This window comes from Lipotes vexillifer, unplaced genomic scaffold (assembly GCF_000442215.2).
Source record: "Lipotes vexillifer unplaced genomic scaffold, Lipotes_vexillifer_v1.1 scaffold613, whole genome shotgun sequence".
NCBI classification, from domain to species: domain Eukaryota; kingdom Metazoa; phylum Chordata; class Mammalia; order Artiodactyla; family Lipotidae; genus Lipotes; species Lipotes vexillifer.
In genome coordinates, this window is record NW_006792345.1 from 66377 (window position 1) to 87231 (window position 20855).

A 20855-nucleotide genomic window follows, 5' to 3' on the forward strand; every position below is an offset into this window, starting at 1 on the left:
TCCCGTTGCGGAGCACAGGCTCCAGACGCTCAGGCTCAGCGGCCATGGCTCACGGGCCCAGCCGCTCCGCGGCACGTGGGATCTTCCTAGACCGGGGCACGAACCTGCGTCTCCTGCATCAGCAGGCGGACTCTCAACCGAGAGTGAGATTCTTAATCCATGCTTAGTTTGTTGAGAACTTTTATAAGGAATAGATGTTGAATTTTATCAAATGCCTTTTAGCATCCATTAAGTTAATCATGACTTTTATCCCTTAATCTATTGATGTAATATAGTTTATTAATGGATTTCTTCGTAGGGATAAACTCTACTTGATCATAGCTTTAATAATTTAGTCATTCTCTTAACATGTAACCTAACATAGTTGTTCCATAGTTTCCCCTCTGGCATGGTATCAGGGTTATGCAGCTTCACAAAATGAATCAGGAAGCTTTGCCTTGTTTCTGTGCCTGGGAACACCTTCTATTTTGTGAGCATTATTTGCTCCTTGAAAATTTGAAGCTCAAAGCCTTATGGAGGCAATACTTTGCCAGCTTTTCAGTTTTTCCTTAGCTGTTAATTCATCTAGCTTTTCTCCTCGTGAGGATATATCTTTTTTGGTAATTTATGTTTTCTAAGGAAAAATAGAAATTTTATTGGTATTTTCTGAGTTATGTAGTTGGTACAGAATTGAAAATGGCATACTCTTAAAACTTGTAATTCCTTCCATATGTTTTGTTTTGTTGACTTTTTCATTTTGTGTCAATTTGTATTTTTATTTTTCTCCCACCCAATTCTTGAACCTTGGTTCATTAGCCTTGTCAGGTTTGTTTCTTGCTACCCCCCGTCACTGGCAAAAAGCCCCAGTTTTTGGCAGTAGGGTCTGTTGCCTAAAAGTGCAGGCTCTGGAGCCAGACCACCTGGGTTCATAGGGGTATGAAGTTAAGTGAGTTTTTCAATATAAAGTTATGGTTTCCTCATCTGTAAAACAGATTAACAATAAGATTTGCCTCACAGAATTGTGGGGAGTTGATGCATTTAAAGTGCTTAGAACAAACAGGGCCTGACACATTGTCCAAAAAGAAAACTACTACTGTTATTGTTGTGGTTATTATATTATTGTTGTTTGTCAAGTCTACATTAGCTTTTTATGTATTTTTCAGTATGAAAGTAGTACATATTACTTAATATGTGAAAAATGGGACAAAGTATAAAAAAGATTTAAAAATCACCTTTGATCCTACTACCCAAAAGTACCAATATCTTGTTATAAATATTACTTTAGATATATGACTGCCAGTGCATTTTGGTTCCCCTATATTGTGCTGGGGGAAATGCTGTTTTCTTTCCAGTTAGCTAAACAAGAAATGGGTAGCATATTTGGAGAAAACATTGAAAACTTTTCAGTAAAAAAAAAAAAAATATATATATATATATATATATACACACACACACAAACACACACACACACTGCATACACATATATTTAGAATTCTCATCTGTGAGTTAATTGGAGACCCTTTGACTCTCCATTTCATATAGGAAATCTAGGAATCTCTATTCTCATTGTTTACAGATTGGGAAAACAGTCAGCTCTTATAAGTTCACATTTACTTAATATTTTCTTTTTTACAGCTGCACAGTTGGGGATCTTCAAACCAAGATAGAAGGGTTGGAAAAGACTAATTCAAAGCTTCAAGAAGAGGTTTGTAACTTATTGAAATTCTTAAAGCAGAATGACCCAAGAAGAGAAATGGTATGGTTGGTATATCTGACCAGAGCTTTTCACTGGTAGGAATGGGAATTGCTAACCTTGGGTTGAGCTGCACACAGGACAGACATTCTCAGAATTTCATATCCTCAGAATGTCCATGTTCTGCCCTGGCCGGGGCTCCCATGAGCCAGTGCAACGGATCATGAGCCAGTTCTAAGTGACTTAGGTTTTATCACCTCACAGTGGTCCAGTAGAAGACAAGTCCTAGTTGGAAAAGCCCCACTCCTTTTGTGAACGTGCTATCCTCTTCCTCTTTTCCCACCTTTCCTATGATGTAGTGTGTCTCCCGGCTGCCCAGAAGGCACAGGCTCTTTTATGGGGTAAAAGTACCCTCGCCCCCCCATTCCGTGTCTCAGCCTCTCAGGAGCTTGGAACCAGTCTCCCCACAGTGTGGTCTTTCTCTGCTTTCTCACTAGGAAGAGAGAGAATGAAAGGACAGGAAGAAGGAGGGCTGAGGCCGAGGAAGAAAGCTTGCTGCCAGCTGACCGGCAGTCTCCTTGGTGGACACATCTTGTCTCCCGTTAGCAGGAGGGGGGTTGCTCAGCCTTTCTGAGGCTTTCCACAGGTAGCGGTCCCTGGCTGCTCGACCCTCCCCACCAAGTCTCACTGGGAAGGAAGAGGGCTGTGAGGGGGGCCAGAGAGTGACCCCCCCACGGTGTGGAGGCAGGTTACAGCCGAAAGGAGAGTCGCAGAGCGCACCTTTGTAATGGAGGACCCAGCTTAAGGCTCACTTTAAACTTCCTGTGCCCTCCTGAGGGGCCAGGCCTGAACAACTTTCAGGAGAGGAGCTCAGATTTGTAACAGGAGAAAGAAACTCAAAAATGGGCATCACGGGAGAGACTTCATCGCACTTAGAGCTGAAGGACTCGAATTCACCTGGGGGGTGGAGTGGGCCTTTGGGCCTCACTTTCCTCATCTCTAAATTGGGTGATAATTCAACACACTTACAATAGTATTATAAAGATTAAATTAGGTTAATACCGTATAAATGTGCCTTGCCCAGCACTTAGCATGTGGAGGCACTCAAGGAGACCTTAGCTGATTTTATTTTATTTATTTTTAAAATTTATTTATTTTATTTTATTTATTTATTTTTGGCTGCATTGGGTCTTCGTTGCTGCACATGGGCTTTCTCTAGTTGCGGCGAGCAGGGGCTAGTCTTCATTGTGATGCAGGGGCCTCTTTCTCATTGCGGTGGCTTCTCTTGTTGTGGAGCACGGGCTCTAGGCGTGCAGGCTTCAATAGTTGTGGTGCGCGGGCTCAGTAGGTGTGGCTCACAGGCTCTAGAGTGCAGGCTCAGTAGTTGTGGCACACGGGATCAGTTGCTCCACGGCATGTGGGATCTTCCTGGACCAGGGCTCGAACCCGTGTCCCCTGCATTGACGGGCGGATTCTTAACCACTGCACCACCAGGGAAGTCCCCTTAGTTGATTTTAGAACAAGCAGATTCACTCTTTGTTCTCCCAGATGAGGCGGCATGCTTTGGTTTTTTTTTTATATAATTTTTATTGGAGTATAGTTGATTTACAATGTTGTGTTAGTTTTAGGTGTACAACAAAGTGAATCAGCTATACATATACATATATCCACTCTTTTTTAGATTCTTTTCCCATATAGGCCATTACATAGTAATGAGTAGAGTTCCCTGTGCTATACAGAAGGTCCTTACTAGTTATCTGTTTTATATATAGTAGTTTGTATATGTCAATCCCAATCTTCCAATTTATCCCTCCCCGCCCTTTACCCCCTGGTAACCGTAAGTTTGTTTTCTACATCTGTAACTCTATTTCTGTTTTGTAGATAAGTTCATTTATACCCTTTTTGAGATTCCACGTATAAGCAATATTGTATGATATTTGTCTTTCTCTGTCTGACTTACTTCACTCAGTCTGACAATCTCTAGGTCAATCCATGTTTCTGCAGATGGCATTATTTTGTTCTTTTTTATGGCTGAGTAATATTCCACTGTGTATAGGTACTACATCTTCTTTATCCATTCCTCTGTTGATGGACATTTAGGTTGCTTCCATGTCCTGGCTACTGTAAGTAATGCTGCAGTGAGCATTGGGGTACATATATCTTTTAGAATTATGGTTTTCTCTGGATATATGCCCAGGAGTGGGATTGCTGGATCATATGGTAGCTCTATTTTTAGTTTTTTAAGGAACCTCCATACTGTTCTCCATAGTGGCTGTACCAATTTACATTCCCACGAGCAGTATAGGAGGGTTGCCTTTTCTCCACACCCTCTCCAGCAATTATTGTTTGTAGATTTTGTGTGTGTGTGTGTGTGTGTGTGTGTTACATGGGCCTCTCTGTTGTGGCCTCTCCCGCTGCGGAGCACAGGCTCTGGATGCGCAGGCTCAGCGGTCACGGCTCATGGGCCCAGCTGCTCCGCGGCATGTGGGATCTTCCCGGACCGGGGCACGAACCCGTGTCCCCTGAATCAGCAGGCGGACTCTCAACCACTGTGCCACCAGGGAAGCCCTGTTTGTAGATTTTTTCATGATGGCCATTCTGACCAGTGTAAGGTGATACCTCATTGTAGTTTTGATTTGCATTTCTCTAATAATTAGTGATGTTGACCATCTTTTCATGTGCTTTTTGGCCATCTGTATGTCTTCTTTGGAGAAATGTCTATTTAGATCTTCTGCCCATTTTTCAATTGGGTTGTTCTTTTGATATTGAGCTGCATGAGCTGTTTGTATATTTTGGAGATTAATCCCTGGTCAGTTGCTTCATCTGTAAATATTTTCTCCCATTCTGAGGGGAGGTGGCATGCTTTGAATGAAAGTCTAATTTAGCTTTTGAAACTGAACGACTGGCTTATTTTTCCTTCAAAGGCAAACAGATGTAATAGAAAATGTACTTCAGAGAAAAGTATATCTCTCACTTCAGGGTGTGCTCTCTATGTCTTCAGAGAGTAGGATGGGAATTAGCTTATGGTTTTTGGCTGCTTCTTCCCTTGCAGCAACTAGCACCTCCTTTCAAGCCTTGAAGTTTCTTACGTGGGCACAGCAGTTATGTTTAGAAACCCCAGTCCTGGGTTCTGAGTCTGAGTGGACCTAGATGTTGTTGACCAAGAGGAGGTGAGGAGTTCAGTGCTTCAGGGCCCCCCATTAGTGAATGATGCTAAGAGCACAGCCAAGTATCAAGGGCAAATGCTGGCTTCTTTCTCCTTCTCCAGCCTCACCTTCTCTCACCAGGCTGGCTCAGAGGCTGGGAAAGGACAGGTTGGTTTGGGTATTTACTCACCTCTCCTGCTAGCCTCTCCTCAGCAGGTACATGAAGGCACCTGCTCTTGTACACTTTAGCCTAAACTACGTTAACTCATTCAGGGCAAGGAAGATGTTTTCCTCGGGCACATCTTTAATGGTTTGGTTGTGATTCCTCTCCCAGCTTCTTTAATTCTCTCTCTAGTGATAAGATATCCTTTTGCTCACTGGCTAGAAAAACTAAAAAGAATGAAGAATCAGGGGGAGAAAAGCCCATAATCCCTTGGCTAAGTGACAGCTGTATATAGAGTCCCCATCTTTTCTTAAGCTTTTTTTGTTTGTTTGTTTTTGTTTTTCTTCATGATTTTTAACATAGTTTTTTTCTTTAAACTAGACGTGAGAACATACTATATAACCTGCTTTCTTATTTTTATTATATCATAAGTATGTTCTCAAGTCATTAAAAGCTTTTGTAAGTATTTTAATAACTACATATTTCTGTTTTATGCTTTCACTGTGATTTGTTAAACCATTTCTAGTATTGGACATTTAAGCTGTTTCTAATATTTTGTGTCCATAAATCTTTGCCCCCGTGAAGTAGTAATGCTATCATTTCTGTAAAACAAGAATATCTGTAGGGAGGGCAGAGATGGCTAGGGGCAGGGCTAAGAGAGATTGTACTGTTTATGTTTTTATGTCTTTGGAATTTTGAACCATGTGAATGTATTACCTATTCAAAACAAGGATAAAAAATAAAATATCACATATGTGAAAATGCATTGTCAGTTGTGAAGATGCCAAATGTTAGCTTTTAATTTGAACAGTAAGATTCATTTTGATGTTAAGAAATCTAAAAATCTTTCTTAATCAGCTTTCAGCTGCAACAGACCGAATATGTTCACTTCAAGAAGAACAGCAACAATTAAGAGAACAAAACGAATTAATTCGTGAGAAAAGCGAAAAAAGCGTAGAGGTGAGAAGTAGGCCTTGCAGCTGTGCAGCATGTTCCCCACTCAGACATGTCCATCAGAGATCTCAAGCTCAGAACGTGCAAAGATGCCTTGTTTGACACCAGAAAGTCCTGCCGCAGTGCCCTTCCGTGTCACTCTCAGGCCACCTGGACCACTTGGGGTTTCCCAAGTGCACTGCTCCCTTGCCTCTGGGCCTTTGCGAGTGAAAGTTCCTATTCCCTCTTCAGCTTCTCTCATGAGCCCGGTCCCCTGTGGTGCTGCCTCTGGCGCCCATCAGTAGGCCTGGACCCTTCTCCCGTGTTTCCATAGCTCTTTGCACCTCCCTCCATTATAGAATCCGCTTACTGTTGTGTAGAATTGTTGGCTTGCAGCTGTCTCACCTGATGACTTGAGAGTAGAGACCGTGTCTGATTCATCTCGAAATTCACCCAGTGCTAAAAATGTGCTAGATAAATACTGAATGGGGACCTTTCCCACTCAGAACGACTGTTGTATTTTAAAGAAAATTAAATTGTTTTCTGCACCTACCTTTTCAAAAATCTATTGTCTTGCTCTCATCCTTCATGTTCAGAGATATTTCGAAATAACTTTAAAATTTTAGCCTTTCTCTATTATGCTTAAAAAAATAGAAATTTTGCTGCTGTTTAAAAATACATATGTGTTATATTTTTAAGTACTTTGTAGTTAGCTTGCTTCTATAAGCACACCATTCCTCTGGTGCTCTCGTTTGATCACAGATAACAAAACAGGATACAAAAGTTGAGCTGGAGACTTACAAGCAGACCCGGCAAGGTCTGGACGAAATGTACAATGATGTGTGGAAGCAGCTGAAGGAGGAGAAGAAAGCCCGTTTGGTGAGTTTGCGGGCCTGAGAGTTACCAGGAGTCCTCGGTGTATGCCCTCTGTGTTACTTCTGTCAGCACTTTGCACACATATGCTTCAACCTGCTTTTAAAAACAAGTGAGTTTTTATGCAAATGAAGTTTTTGACATGTGGGGAAAAAATGCTCGTGGAGTATTCCTCATTGCCACCTACCCGCTTTCTGTTGACTTGATGCAGAGCCAGTGTTCACTGGAAAATGAGGAGAGGGGAAAAACTTAATCTAGTTACGCTCCAGACAGACTTGTCTGCATCTCCCTAACCTATTCCGACCTTCCGTTTGTATTTTCAGCACTGCCCAAGATACAACATCGGTTAAGTTCATTTCTGTGATGTGCTTTAATGATATTTTCCTTATTAATATCCTTTTAAGGAACTAGAAAAAGAACTGGAGCTACAAATTGGAATGAAAACCGAAATGGAAATCGCAATGAAGTTACTAGAAAAGGACACCCACGAGAAGCAGGACACTCTAGTTGCCCTGCGCCAGCAGCTGGAGGAAGTCAAAGCAATTAACTTACAGATGTTTCACAAAGTTCAGGTGGGACTTGGCTTTATGTCCACATCACAACCCTGTCTCCTGCTGCTTGTCTACAGTGGTAGAGCTTGTCACGTGCTGCCTTTCCAGTCTTGGGTCATTCTTTCCGCAGCAGGAGAGAATAGACACATCTGCGAGGGCCTAGTATTTGCAGACCTGGTCCTAGGCCATCTTACACGTTACTGCATTTATTTTATTTGAGTCTCCCGGCAATCCCTGACAAAAGTTTATAAAATGGGGGGAAATGTAAGTGACAAGGCAAAATCAAATGGCTAAGTCACATGTTCCTGGTGGCACAGCCAATAAATAGAGCTGAAAACTGAACTGTGTCTCTTGAATCTAAATCTGAACTTTGCCTGTCATACGTTCACTGTCCCCCTGCTGTCTGTTTCTGTCTACTTCAGGTACTAATCGTTTGTCCCAAGAAATGGAGAAGTGGATTAAGGATATTAGTTAGTGTTGCCTTTTCAAGCTCCGCCAATAAGTTTATCTTGCTGAGTCTCCAAGATCACCTCCCTCGTCATTTCAGAGTGGTCAAGGGGAGCTAGTCCAGAAAGAACCGGTCACGCCAGAGTTTGAAAGAGCATCTAAACACTGCAACACTTTCTTGCCCAGAAGCTACCCAGAAGGATACCATTCTGTGTCCTCAAAGCTTTTCCTTTTTTGAAGTTCTCTTTCCTATTTTATTGCCAAAACAGTCCCACTTCCTTTTCCATAGAGTGGTTTCAGTCTTACTAGTAGTAACGTCTATGTCAAAGATAATGTGAGAGCAGACGGTACAAATAAACTGTGCTATTTTGTCCGTCTTTTTTAAAATTATTACGTAATTAATATTTTTGTAATTGCAACAATGAAAATTGAAGCAAAAAGAGAAAAGGAAGAAAATAGTTTTACCCTCCCAACAAATTATCTATTTTAATTTTTTCATGTTTTCTTCTGGTTTGGGTCAGCATATAGACATACTGTTAATACACGTTAGGGGAAACTAAACTACTATAATAGCTTAAAGCATTGCAGACCAGCAGTTTTGCTCCCCACGGTCATTCAGGGATTCAGACTAACGGCAGCTCCAGCTCTCAAGGCCACTTGAGTTGTCACCATTCTTGCCAGCAGAAGTGGGGAGAAGAGCAAAAGTCCAGAGCCAGGGATTTGTTCTCAAACAGTGAGACAGCAGTTGCATCCACCATTTCTTCCGATCACATAGGAAAGGGCTAGTCAGCATGGCCGGGCTTGGCTGCAAGGGGAGCCTGGGGCTGTTGTTTCTGGGCTGCAGGCCAGGTGAAGGGGAAAGTAGGTGTGGGTAGATGCAGTTGTCACTACAACAGTCAGCCCCACTGAGCTACCGGCAAGCCCTGCTTCCTCAGAGTCCACAACCCTGGGTGATGGGCAGCACTCTCCCTCAAGCCCACAGGGCCTGTGTTCCAACCAGAAGACTATCTGTCAGTCACGTTAGCCTGTCCTGCCCAGGATGAACTGGTAGAGCAGAAACAGGATAACCATGATGAAATGCCTATTGGGAAAGAGAAAACAAGGGACACACCTGGCAGTCCCTGGCCCTCGGTGGTCATTGTGTCCTCTGGGCAGGAACCGTGAAGGCTGCCTGGGGTACTGAGGACTCCCATTTCTTAGCACGTCTGGCTACCGCTTCTGCCTTCTAGAGAGCATGTCTGCTGACCTCCTTGGCCCCTGAGGCCACCATCTTCAATGGCTGATGGGAAGTGGGCTCTCGTGGAGTGGGCTACACAGCTTTGACGGCCAGCTTCTTGCCAGTGTCAGTGTACTGGCCTGGAGGTTACATAAGGGATCCAGCAGTCAGATATTTTTCAGACCAGACTGGTGGTTTCTTGGACAATCCAGTTCCCTCTGTCACAGCCTCTGGTCTGCTTGCATCCACTTGATCCGTGTATCAGTGACCGTAGTTTGTTATGAGTAAACACAGTTCCCACACCTGCTCCGTTTCTTTGCTCTGTCAGTCTTTCTCATGTCAGTGACCAGTCATCTGGAACAACAGCTTGAGGCATGAGGAAAGCAGCCTCCTCTGATCTTTGCTGCAGGATGTCACAGGGCCATATGGCTCACTCTTCAGTCCTCTCTCTTCCTTCTGAGTCCAGAAGCAGTTGACTTTTCTAACCTGTGAGGCCCCTACCTTTGGCCTCTGTATCCCTGTCCATCTCTCCCTGCAAGCCCCTTCCTTATAGCACCTGTTCACATGGCAAGCCCCACTGCACATCCTAGCATTCTGGAGCCCTGGCACAGTTGCGTGGATTCCATCTTCCAAGTTTGGGCAAGCGACAGTTTGACTAAATGTTTGCCATAACTAACAAGGGTCACAACATCTGCTTTGACAGCACCAAACCCCTGGCTGCTGAGTCAGCACAGCATACGTTGGGTTCCCTGGGTTAGCACCACCCCCAAGTCCATCTCTGGTGCTACTGGAATTCTGGCTTCATACCCTTTTCTCCCTCTGGGCTTCAGATGCAGAAGGTGGAGTCAGTCATATCCCTCTGTTTGGGGCACTATAAGATACCCTTCCTGTTTTCTTATTTCCTTTTATCCCCCACCCCTACTCCCATCCTCTTTCCTCTAGGCCAACATTCTTAAGTGTTTATCTTTTTATTTATATTTGTCATTCTAAAACATGTTGTATCATTTTGAGGACATGAATTTTAATTTGCATAAGTGGTCTTGTGCTGTGGATCACATTCTGTTCCTTACTTTTTCTCCCTCAGTGCTACATTCATCCTCATGTATATCTGCTGTTGGCTTCTTAGTGCAGTTTAGCTTCCCAGCGTTTGTACCCACTGTGTTTTCTTGCCCTTCCCCTGGTGACGGACAAACGGTTTTCCTCCACTGCGCTAGCACAAGCAACACCTTGGCAGCTAGTGTACCCATCTCCCTCTGAAATCTCTCTGGCAGACATAATGGTAGCGTCCTCCCAACCAGACACTTCCTTTCCTCTTTTGTGTCCTTGGTTTGCATAAGCCCAGCCACAATGCTTTCTAGGAGGGCTGCTCCCTCCAGCTGTGTCCTGTGGTGCCTGTATTGTGAGGGTACAGTTGACTTAATATTCATTTCTCAGTCTAGTGAGCTTGAGCATCCCTTCATGTTGGTTGCCATTTATGCTTCTTTGTGGCTTGCCTATTCATATTTTTTGTCCTTTTTTCTTTTGGGTTTCCTATGTTTTCCTTGTTGATTAGTAATTCCATGTATGGTCCAAATTTTAGTCCTTTACTGGTTTACAGATTGTAAATATCTTCTCCTAGTCTGTCATCTACTGTCCTTAAGTCCCTATTTTTGATGTAGTCTAATGTGTTGATATGGTTTGCAGTTTGGGGATTTTGTTTTTTTTTTTGTTTTTTTTTTTCTTGCGTTATGCGGGCCTCTCACTGTCGTGGCCTCCCCCATTTGCGGAGCACAGGCTCCGGACGCGCAGGCTCAGCAGCCATGGCTCACGGGCCCAGCCGCTCCGCGGCACGTGGGATCTTCCCGAAACGGGGCACGAACCCGCCTCTCCTGCATCGGCAGGCGGACTCTCAAGCACTGCGCCACCAGGGAAGCCCAGGGGATTTTGTTTTAGAACTCTTTCTCATGCCTAGGTGTCAAAGATATTCTACACTAGTTGTCGAAACCTTTCACATTTAGGTTTTTAGTGTATCTAGAGTTAACCTTTGTATATGGCCTTACCTAGGGATCCAGTTTTCTTTTTCTCCATATAGTAAGCTGCTTAAAAGCTAATCATACTTTTCCCGTTGGTATGTCGTGCCACCTTTATCATATTATCAAGTTCCTATGTAAATGTAACTATCTCTTAGGTCTCTGTTCTGCTTGATGGTTTATTTGTCTGTTTTAATTGCCATAGCTTTGTAGTATGGTTTTTTGTTGTTGTTGTTGTTTTGTTTTGCGTACGCGGGCCTCTCACTGTTGTGGCCTCTCCCGTTGCGGAGCACAGGCTCCGGACGCGCAGGCTCAGCGGCCATGGCTCACGGGCCCAGCCGCTCTGCGGCATGTGGGATCCTCCCGGACTGGGGCACGAACCCGTGTCCCCTGCATCGGCAGGCGGACTCTCAACCACTGCGCCACCAGGGAAGCCCTGTAGTATGTTTTAATGTCTGGTTGGTTCTGTTAGTTTGCTAGGGCTACTGTAACAAAGTACCACAAACTGAGTGGCTTTACAAAAATTTGCCATCTCACAGCACTGGAGGCCAGAAGTTTCAGAGTAAGGTGTTGGCAGGAATGGTTTCCTCTGAGGGCTGTGAGGAAGTCATTCCCATCCGTCTCTCCTAGATTCTGGTGGTTGCTGGCAATATTTGGGTTTCTTTCACTTGGAGAAGTTATCACCTCTGTCTCTGCCCTCATCTTCACACAGCTTTCTCCCTGTGTGTGCATGCCTGTGCCCACATTTCCCCTTTGTATAAGGACACCAGTCATATTGGATTAGGAGCCCACCCTACTCAAGTGTGACCTCATCTTAACTAATTATGTCTGCAGTGAGTGACCCGTTTTCCAAATAAGATCCTGGGTGGTACTGGGGGTTAGGACTTCAACATAATGGATTTGGAATAGACACACTCGACCCATAACGTAGGTCAAGCCTGCCCACCTTTCCCCCTTTTTTCCCTCTTCTTTTTTTTGATTGACTTATCTATTTGTAAATGTTTATCCTTTTTTTTCTTTTTTTTTAATTGAAGTATAATTAATTTACAGTGTTGTGTTAGTTTCAGGTGTAAAGCAAAGTGATTCTTTTTCAGCTTCTTTTCTATTATAGGTTATTACAAAATACTGAATATAGTTCCCTGTGCTATACAGTAGGTCCTTATTTATCTATTTTATATATAGTGGTGTGTATCTGTTAATCCCAAATTTCTAATTTATCCCTCCTCACCCCTTTCCCCTTTGGTGACCATAAGTTTCTTTTCTAAGTCTGTGAGTCTGTTTCTCTGTTGTAAATAAGTTCATTTGTATCATGTTTTTAGATTCTGATATATGATATTTGTCTTTGTCTGTCTGACTTCACTTTAGTATGATAATCTCTTAGGTCCATCCATATTGCTGCAAATGGCATTATTTCCTTCTTTCTTATGGCTGAATAATATTCCAATGTATATAATACCATATCTTCTTTATCCTTCGTCTATTTTTTAATATAAATTTATTTATTTACTTATTTTTATTTTTGGCCGCATTGGGTCTTTGTTGCCGTGCGTGGGCTTTCTCTGGTTGCGGCGAGTGGGGGCTACTCTTCGTTGCGCTGCATTGGCTTCCCATTGCAGTGGCTTCTCTTTTTGCGGAGCATGGGCTGTAGGCACACGGGCTTCAATAGTTGTGGCACACAGGCTCAGTAGTTGTGACACGCGAGCTCTAGAGCGCAGGCTCAGTAGTTGTGGTGAATGGGCTTAGTTGCTCCGCGGCATGTGGGATCTTCCCGGACCAGGGCTCAAACCCATGTCCCCTGCATTGGCAGGCGGATTCTTAACCACTGTGCCACCAGGGAAGCCCCTATCCATTCATCAGTTGATGGACATTTAGGTTGCTTCCATATCTCGGTTATTGTAAATAGTATTGCTGTGAACATTGAGGTGCACGTATCTTTTTGAATTAGAGCTTTCGTCTTTTCCAGATACATGCCCAGGAGTGGGACTGCTGGATCATATGGTAATTCCATTTTTAGTTTTTTAAGGAACCTCCATACTGTCTTCCACAGTGGCTACACCAATTTACATTCCCACCAACAGTGTAGGATTTATTATTTGCAGACTTTTTGATGATTACCATTCTGACTGGTGTGAGGTGATAGCTTCATTGTAGTTTTTATTTGCATTTCTCTAATTAGGCAAGTTGAGCATCTTTCCATGTGCCTATTGGCCATCTGTATGTTTTCTTTGGAGAAATGTCTATGTAGGTCTTCTGCCCATTTTTTGATTGGGTTGTTTGGTGTTTTTGATATTGAGCTGTATAAGCTGTTTGTATATTTTCAAAATTAATCCCTTGTCAGTCACATCATTTGCAAATGTTTTCTCCCATTCCATAGGTTGTCTTTTCATTTTGTTTATGGTTTCCTTGCTGTGCAAAAGCTTATAAGTTTAATTAGGTCCCATTTGTTTATTTTTGCTTTTGTTTCCATTACTCTAGGAGACAAATCCAGAAAAATATTTCTCTGATTTATGTCAAAGAGTGCTCTGCCTATGTTTTCCTCTAGGAGTCTTATAGTATCCAGTATTACATTTAGGTCTTCAATCCATTTCAAGTTTTTTTGCATATGGTGTTAGAAAATGTTCTAATTTCATTCTTTTACATGTAGCTGTGCACTTTTCCCAGCACCACTTACTGAAGAGACTGTCTTTTCTCCATTGTATGTTCTTGCCTCCTTTGCTGTAGATTAATTGACCATAAGTGCTTGGGTTTATTTCTGGGCTTTGTATCCTGTTCCATTGCTCTATGTGCTGTTTTTGTGCCAGTATCATGCTGTTTTGGTTACTGTAGCTTTGTAGTATAGTCCGATTCTTGATAAAAATTTTAGAATAAGGTATAAATTTCCTTTTTAAAAAATCCAGCTGAATTTCTTAAATGGGAATTGCATTGAATTTATAGTTTACTCTCTTTATCCTTTTTTCTTCCCTAAGAGTTACATTTTCTCTAGGTGAACTCCTCAATTCTGTCTAGTTCTTGTTGCTAGTGTGCTGGGTGCCTTATTTTGGCTGCATCCCCTAGTGAGGTCTTGCTGATGTAGAGAAGTGTTTTTGTGCTTTATAGGTTGATCTTGTGTTTGACAGCCTTGCTCACCACCTAGTTCTAATAGTTTGTCTATTAATCCTGTTGGTTTTAGATGTAATTGATCATATCATAGGCAAATAAAGACAGTTTAATTTCTTCAGTCTCAGGTTTTGTGCTCCTCATTCTTTTTTGTTTCTCTTAGCATTGGCCAGGACCTCCATGACTACATTGAACAGTAGTAGGAATAGTAAGCAGATTTGTGGTCCTGATCTTAAAAGTAATGCATGTAAAAATTTCTCCATCAAGAACAATGCCTACTAGATGGTTGATATATAATCTTTACTTAGTTAAGGAAGTTCTTTTCTCTTTCTTGTTTGCTCAGAGATTTTCTCATAAATAAATGTTGAACCTTATTAAATGTTTTCAGCTTTTTTGCATTTTATCTGCTGTGATAGTCCTGTTCTTGTTCTCCCTTATTTATGTGGCAATTTATGCATTTATGTTCCTGGATTCCTGCTTGATTGTGATATATTTAAATATACTCTTGACTCAGTTAGCTAATATGTTATATATAATTTGTGTGTTTATATACGAGACAGACTTCTTTCTTTCCTTTTACTAGCCTTATTTGGCTTCAGAATCATGGTTGGACTGCTACTATAAAATAAGGTTTCCTGTTCTCTTTCTCTGAAATAACGCTTATAAGATAGAAAGTGTCTATTCTCCAAAAATTTTGAGAACGCACCCATGTTGTAGGATTCATCTGGGCTGGGCTTTTTGGGCAGGGAGACTGTGACCACCATTTCTATTTATTGAATGTTTACTGGCTTATTCATATTTTCCATTTCTTCTCAGACCAATTTTGGTATACTTTTATATTTTTTTCCAAAATGTATCTTATTTTGTTTAGGTTTTCAAATGTTTTAGTTTATAGTTGTTTATAACATTCTTTTGCAAAATTTTTAAATCTCTTTTTATTCAGCATTTTCTTTTTGCATTTTTTGTCTTTCTTCCTAATTCCGGTCTTGCCAGAGGTGTGTCTGTCCTCATAATCTTTTCAGAGAACCAGCTTTTTTTCTAATATTCTTTATTGTTTATTGTTATTATTTCTTTTTCATTGATTTCTACCCTCACTTTTATTATTTTCTTTCTTATTTCTTTGGGTTTGCTCTGTGGCTCATTTTCTTTTTTTTCTTTTTTTTCTTTTTTTTTTTTTGCGGTACGTGGGCCTCTCACTGTTGTGGCCTCTCCCGTTTGGGAGCACAGGCTCCGGACGCGCAGGCTCAGTGGCCATGGCTCACGGGCCCAGCCGCTCCGCGGCATGTGGGATCCTCCCGGACCGGGGCACGAACCCGCGTCCCCTGCATCGGCAGGCGGACTCTCAACCACTGCACCACCAGGGAAGCCCCTGTGGCTCATTTTCAACTTCTGAAATGCATGCTTAGCTCATCTGTTTTATCTTTTTTAATTTCATTAAACATTTTATTTAAAGTTAAAAATTACCCGCAAGTACTGCTTTAGCTATGGCCCTCAAATTTTGACGGAAGTATTTCACCTAAAAAGCATGTTTTTCACATTTGTCATCTCTGAAATCAAGATGCATCTTATAGTCAATGTCATGACATGTTTCAAGTAGCAGTTTTTTCCTTCATAGTGGTATATAAAATTAGGGTGCATCTTCAATGTAGTAAAATATTGCAGAGTGTTTTCCTTGTCTTTCAGCTCTAAGTATTTCATAATCTCTCTTCTGGGTTTTTTTTTTTTTTTACCTCAATAGTTTTTAGTAATATGCTATTCCATTTCCAGATATGAGGTGTTTAGCTATTCTTTTGTTCCTTAGGTCTAGTTTTATTACTTTAAAGCCAGACACTACAGTCTATATATTCTTAAGAATTTATCAGGACTTCTTTCTGTCTTCAGCCTTTCTGTAACCTTGTATTTTAAGAGTGTCTCTTGTAGGCACACAGAAACAAGTTGCTCTTTTGCTGCCTCCTAGTCACTCAGCATCTGCCATGGTTAAAAGCCTGGACTCAGAAAGTCACATGGTTGTGAGTAAGAACCCAGCTGCACCATATTTGTGCTCAGACCTTTTCCCAGGTGCTTTCTATTTCTGAGCCTCCCTCTCTTGCTCAGAGAAGTGGGGGCTAACAATGCCCACCATGAGAACTCTGCAAGAGTCAGGTGAACTCATGGATGTGCCTGACACATGAGAAGACTCAGTAACGTTGAGTCAGATCCGACTCTGAAATTCCTTTCCAAAAAGGGGCATGGTCTATTCAAACAGGGCTTCAGTATCTCCCTCTCTGCCTTTTTTTTTTCTTTTTTTCTTTTTTTCTTTTCTTGGCCTGCTGGCTTGCAGAATCTTAATTCCCCAACCAGGGAATCTTAATTCCCCAACCAGGGGAATTAATTCCCCAGCCCTGCACCACAGCAGTGAAAATACTGAGTCCTAACCACTGGAACTCCAGGAAATTCCCCCTCTGCCTTTCTTTATGTTGATGCCGTGGGAGCCTTGGCCTAGTTTGTCTTCCAGGGCTCTGGGGAAGGGCAGCAATTAATGAAACGCTCTTGAAAGTGTTATAAAAAAAAAAAGCACAAGAATAGTTGAACCCACTTGTAATCCAGAGCAGGCAGCGGGGTGAGGGAGAAGCAGAAAATAACCCTCTTTCCTTGCTTTTATAGAATGCGGAGAGCAGTTTACAACAGAAGAATGAAGCCATCACATCTTTTGAAGAAAAAACGAATCAAGTTATGTCCAGCATGAAACAAATGGAAGAAAGGTAAACACTTCCCCCGGCAGATATTCCCTAGAAGGTGCTGGGCGTTATCTGGGCCTGGGGACTTACTCAGAGTCTCTCAAAAGTACAGACAAGTTAGGATGACTGTCCTTCAGGTCCCCAGCAAGGGGACTGGATTCCCCAGCTTTGCCTAAGCATGTATTCATTTAATCAACCTTAGGGCTACATCACATTGTCCTCTCAGGGGGTTAGAACTATCCAGTGAGCTCAGATTTAAATATCAGGTTAGGACTTCCCTGGTGGCTCAGTGGTTAAGAATCTGCCTGCCACTGCAGGGGACACAGGTTCGAGCCCTGGCCCAGGAAGATCCCACATGCCGTGGAGCAACTAAGCCCATGTGCCACAACTACTGAGCCTGCTCTCTAGAGCCCGTGAGCCACAACTGCTGAGCCTGCGCGCCTAGAGCCTGTGCTCCGCAACATGAGTAGCCACAACAATGAGAAGCTTGCTCACTGCAACAGAGAGTAGCCCCTGCTCGCCACAGCTAGAGAAAGCCTGCGCACAGCAATGAAGACCAAACACAGCCAAAAGAATAAATAAATAAATAAATAAAATTTTAAAAATAAATAAATAAATTTAAATGAACAAATATCAGGTCAGAGACTTCCGTGGTGGCCCAGTGGTTAAGACTCTGTGCTTCCACTGCAGTGGGCACGGGATCAATCCCTGGTTGAGGAAGTAAGATCCCGCATGCCCTACCAAAAAGTAAAAATTTTAAAAATAAATAAGTAAATGTCAGGTCAGTAGGGGGATCAGAATAGGGTCAAAAAATAGACTCGCACAGGGCTTCCCTGGTGGCGCAGTGGTTGAGAGTCTGCCTGCCGATGCAGGGGACACGGGTTCGTGCCCGGGTCCGGGAGGATCCCACATGCTGCAGAGTGGCTGGGCCCGTGGGCCATGGCCACTGAGCCTGCATGTCCGGAGCCTGTGCTCTGCAACGGGAGAGGCCACAACAGTGAGAGCCCGCGTAGCACACACAAAAAAATAATAATAATAGACTCGCACAAATACAGGTGGCTTATTTTTTTGCAAAGGTGCAAAGGTAGTTCAATGGAGAAAGGATAATCTTTTCAGTTAATGATATTGGAACAATTGGATATCCATACACCAAAAAATGAGCCTCAATTTAGACCTCACACCTTTATACAAAAGTTAACTCAAAATGGATCATAAATCTACATGTAAAACTTAAAACTGTAAACTTTTAGAAGAAAAAATAGGAGAAAATCTTTGTGGCCTTGGGTTAGACAGAGGGCTCTTAGACATGACATAAAAACACGATCCATAAGAGAAAACTTGATAAATTGGACTTTATCAAAATTTAAAACTTTGTTCTATGGAAGACACACTTAAGAGGATAAAAAGACAAGTTATAGATTTGGAGAAAATTTGAAAATCACATATCTGACAAAGGACTTGCATCCAGAATATATAAAGAACTCTCAGAACTCCACGAACAATCCAATCTAAAATGGACAAACGACTTCCCTGGTGGTCCAGTGGGTGAGACTCCACGCTTCCAGTGCAGGGGGCCTGGTTTCAATCCAGGGATTGAACTGGGGATCCAGGGATCGATTGGGCAGCTAGATCCCACATGCATACCGCAACTAAGAAGCCTGCATGCCACAACTGTGAGCCTGCATTCTGCAGCTAAAAGATCCCGCATGCCACACTAAAATTCAGTGCAGCCTTAAATAAATAAATAAATAAAATTTTTAAATGGACAAAAGACTTAAACAGACCCTTCACCAAACAGGACATATGGATGGCAAATAAGCACATGAAAAGATTGTCAAGGTAGCAGGATACAAGATTAATATACAGAAATCTTTTGTATTTCTTTACCCTAACAATGAAATGTCAGAAAGAGAAAGTTAAAAAAAAAAAAAAATGCTGTTGAAAATTGCATCAAAAAAAAAAAAAGTACCTAGGAATAAACCTAACCAAGGAGATGAAAAACTTATACGCAGAGAACTACAAAACATTGATAAAAGAAATTGAAAATCAAAGATGATTCAAAGAAATGTAAAGATATCCCATGCTCTTGGATTGGAAGAATTAATACAGTTAAAATGACCGTACTACCCAAAGTAATCTACAGATTTAATGTGATCACCATCAAATTACCCATGACATTTTTCACAAAACTACAACATATAATCCTAAAATTTATGTGGAACCACAAAAGACTCTGAATTGCCAAAGCAATCCTGAGGAAAAAGAACAAAGCTGGAGGCATAACCCTTCCAGACTTCAAACGATACTACAAAGCTGTAGTAGTCAAAACAGCATGGTATTGGCACAAAAACAGACATATGGATCATTGGAATAGAGAGCCCAGAAATAAATCCACACACTTACATCAATTAATCTTTGACAGAGGAGGGGAGGATATACAACGGAGAAAACACAGTCTCTTCAGCAAGTGGTGTTCGGAAAGCTGGACAGCCTCATGTAAATCATTGAAGTTAGAACACTCCTTCACATCATACACAGAAATAACTTGAAATGGCTTAAAGACTTAAATATAAGACGTGACACCATAAAACTCTTAGAAGAGAACATAGGCAAAACATTCTCTGACATAAATTGTAGCAATGGTTTCTTAGGTCAGTCTCCCAAGGCAAAAGAAATAAAAGCAAAAATAAACAAATGGGACCTAATCAAACTTACAAACCTTTGCACAGCAAAGGAAACCATAAACAAAATGAAAAGACAACCTACAGACTGGGAGAAAATATTTGCAAAATGATGCAAATGACAAGGGCTTAATTTCCAAAACATACAAACACCTCAAATGACTCAATAACAGAGAAACAACACAATCAAAAAATGGGCAGAAGGGACTTTCCTGGTAGCTCAGTGGTTAAGAATCTGCCTGCCAATACAAGGGACACAGGTTTGATCCCTGGTCCGGGAAGATCCCACATGCTGCAGAACAACTAAGCCCGTGCGCCACAACTGCTGAGCCTGCGCTCTAGAGCCTGGGAGCCACAACTACTGAAGCCCACGCACCTAGAGCCCATGCTCCGCAACAAGAGGAGCCACCCTGATGAGAAGCCCGCGCACTGCAACAAAGAGTAGCCCCCACTCACCGCAACTAGAGAAAGCCCGTGTGCAGCTACAAATACCCAACACAGCCGTAAATAAATAAATACAATACAATACAATAAAAAGAAAAGGGGGGGGGGACAGAACACCTAAGTAAGCATGTCTCCAAAGAAGACATACAGTAGGCCAAAAGGCACATGTAAAGATGCTCAACATGGCTAATTATTAGAGAAATGCAAACTGAAACTACAATGAAGTATTACCTCACACCGGTCAGAATGGCCATCATCAAAAGTCTACAAATAAATTCAGGAGCGGGTGTGAAGAAAAGGGAACCCTCGTACACTGTTGGTGGGAATATAAATTGGTGCAGCCACTATGGAAAACAATATGATGGTTCCTTAAAAAACTAAAAATAGAGTTGCCATATGATCCAGCAGTCCCACTTCTGGGCATATATCCAGAAAAGATGAAAGCTCTAATTTCAAAAGATATGTGCACCCCAATGTTGATAGCAATACTACTATTTACAGTAGCCGAGACATGGAAGCAACCTAAATGTCCATCAGTAAATGAATGGATAAAAAAGATGTGAGATACATATAAACACACACACACACACACACACACACACACACACACACGGAATATTACTCAGCAATAAAAAAGAATGAAATAATGCCATTTGCAACAACATAGATGAACCTAGAAATTATCATACTAAGTGTTAAGTGAGTCAGGCAGAGAAAGACAAATACATGATATCACTTACATGCGGAATCTAAAAATGATACAAATGAACTTATTTACAGCACAGAAAGAGACTCACAGACTTAGAAAACAAACTTATGGTTACCGAAGGGGAAGGGGAGGAGGGATAAATTGGGAGTATGGGATTAACAGATATACGCCACCATATATAAACTAGATAAACAACAG

General features: G+C 42.0%; 1 protein-coding gene across 1 annotated transcript in view; it reads left to right on the top strand.

Moving 5' to 3' along the window:
- Positions 1-20855, top strand: part of RUFY1 (RUN and FYVE domain containing 1) — a 56961-nt gene that overhangs the window by 26298 nt on the left and 9808 nt on the right. Inside the window, exons 8-12 of the mRNA XM_007465498.1 lie at positions 1615-1684; positions 5840-5941; positions 6677-6793; positions 7192-7359; positions 16750-16847. Coding sequence (XP_007465560.1) covers positions 1615-1684; positions 5840-5941; positions 6677-6793; positions 7192-7359; positions 16750-16847 — 555 coding nt within the window. The remainder of the gene's footprint in view (positions 1-1614; positions 1685-5839; positions 5942-6676; positions 6794-7191; positions 7360-16749; positions 16848-20855) is intronic.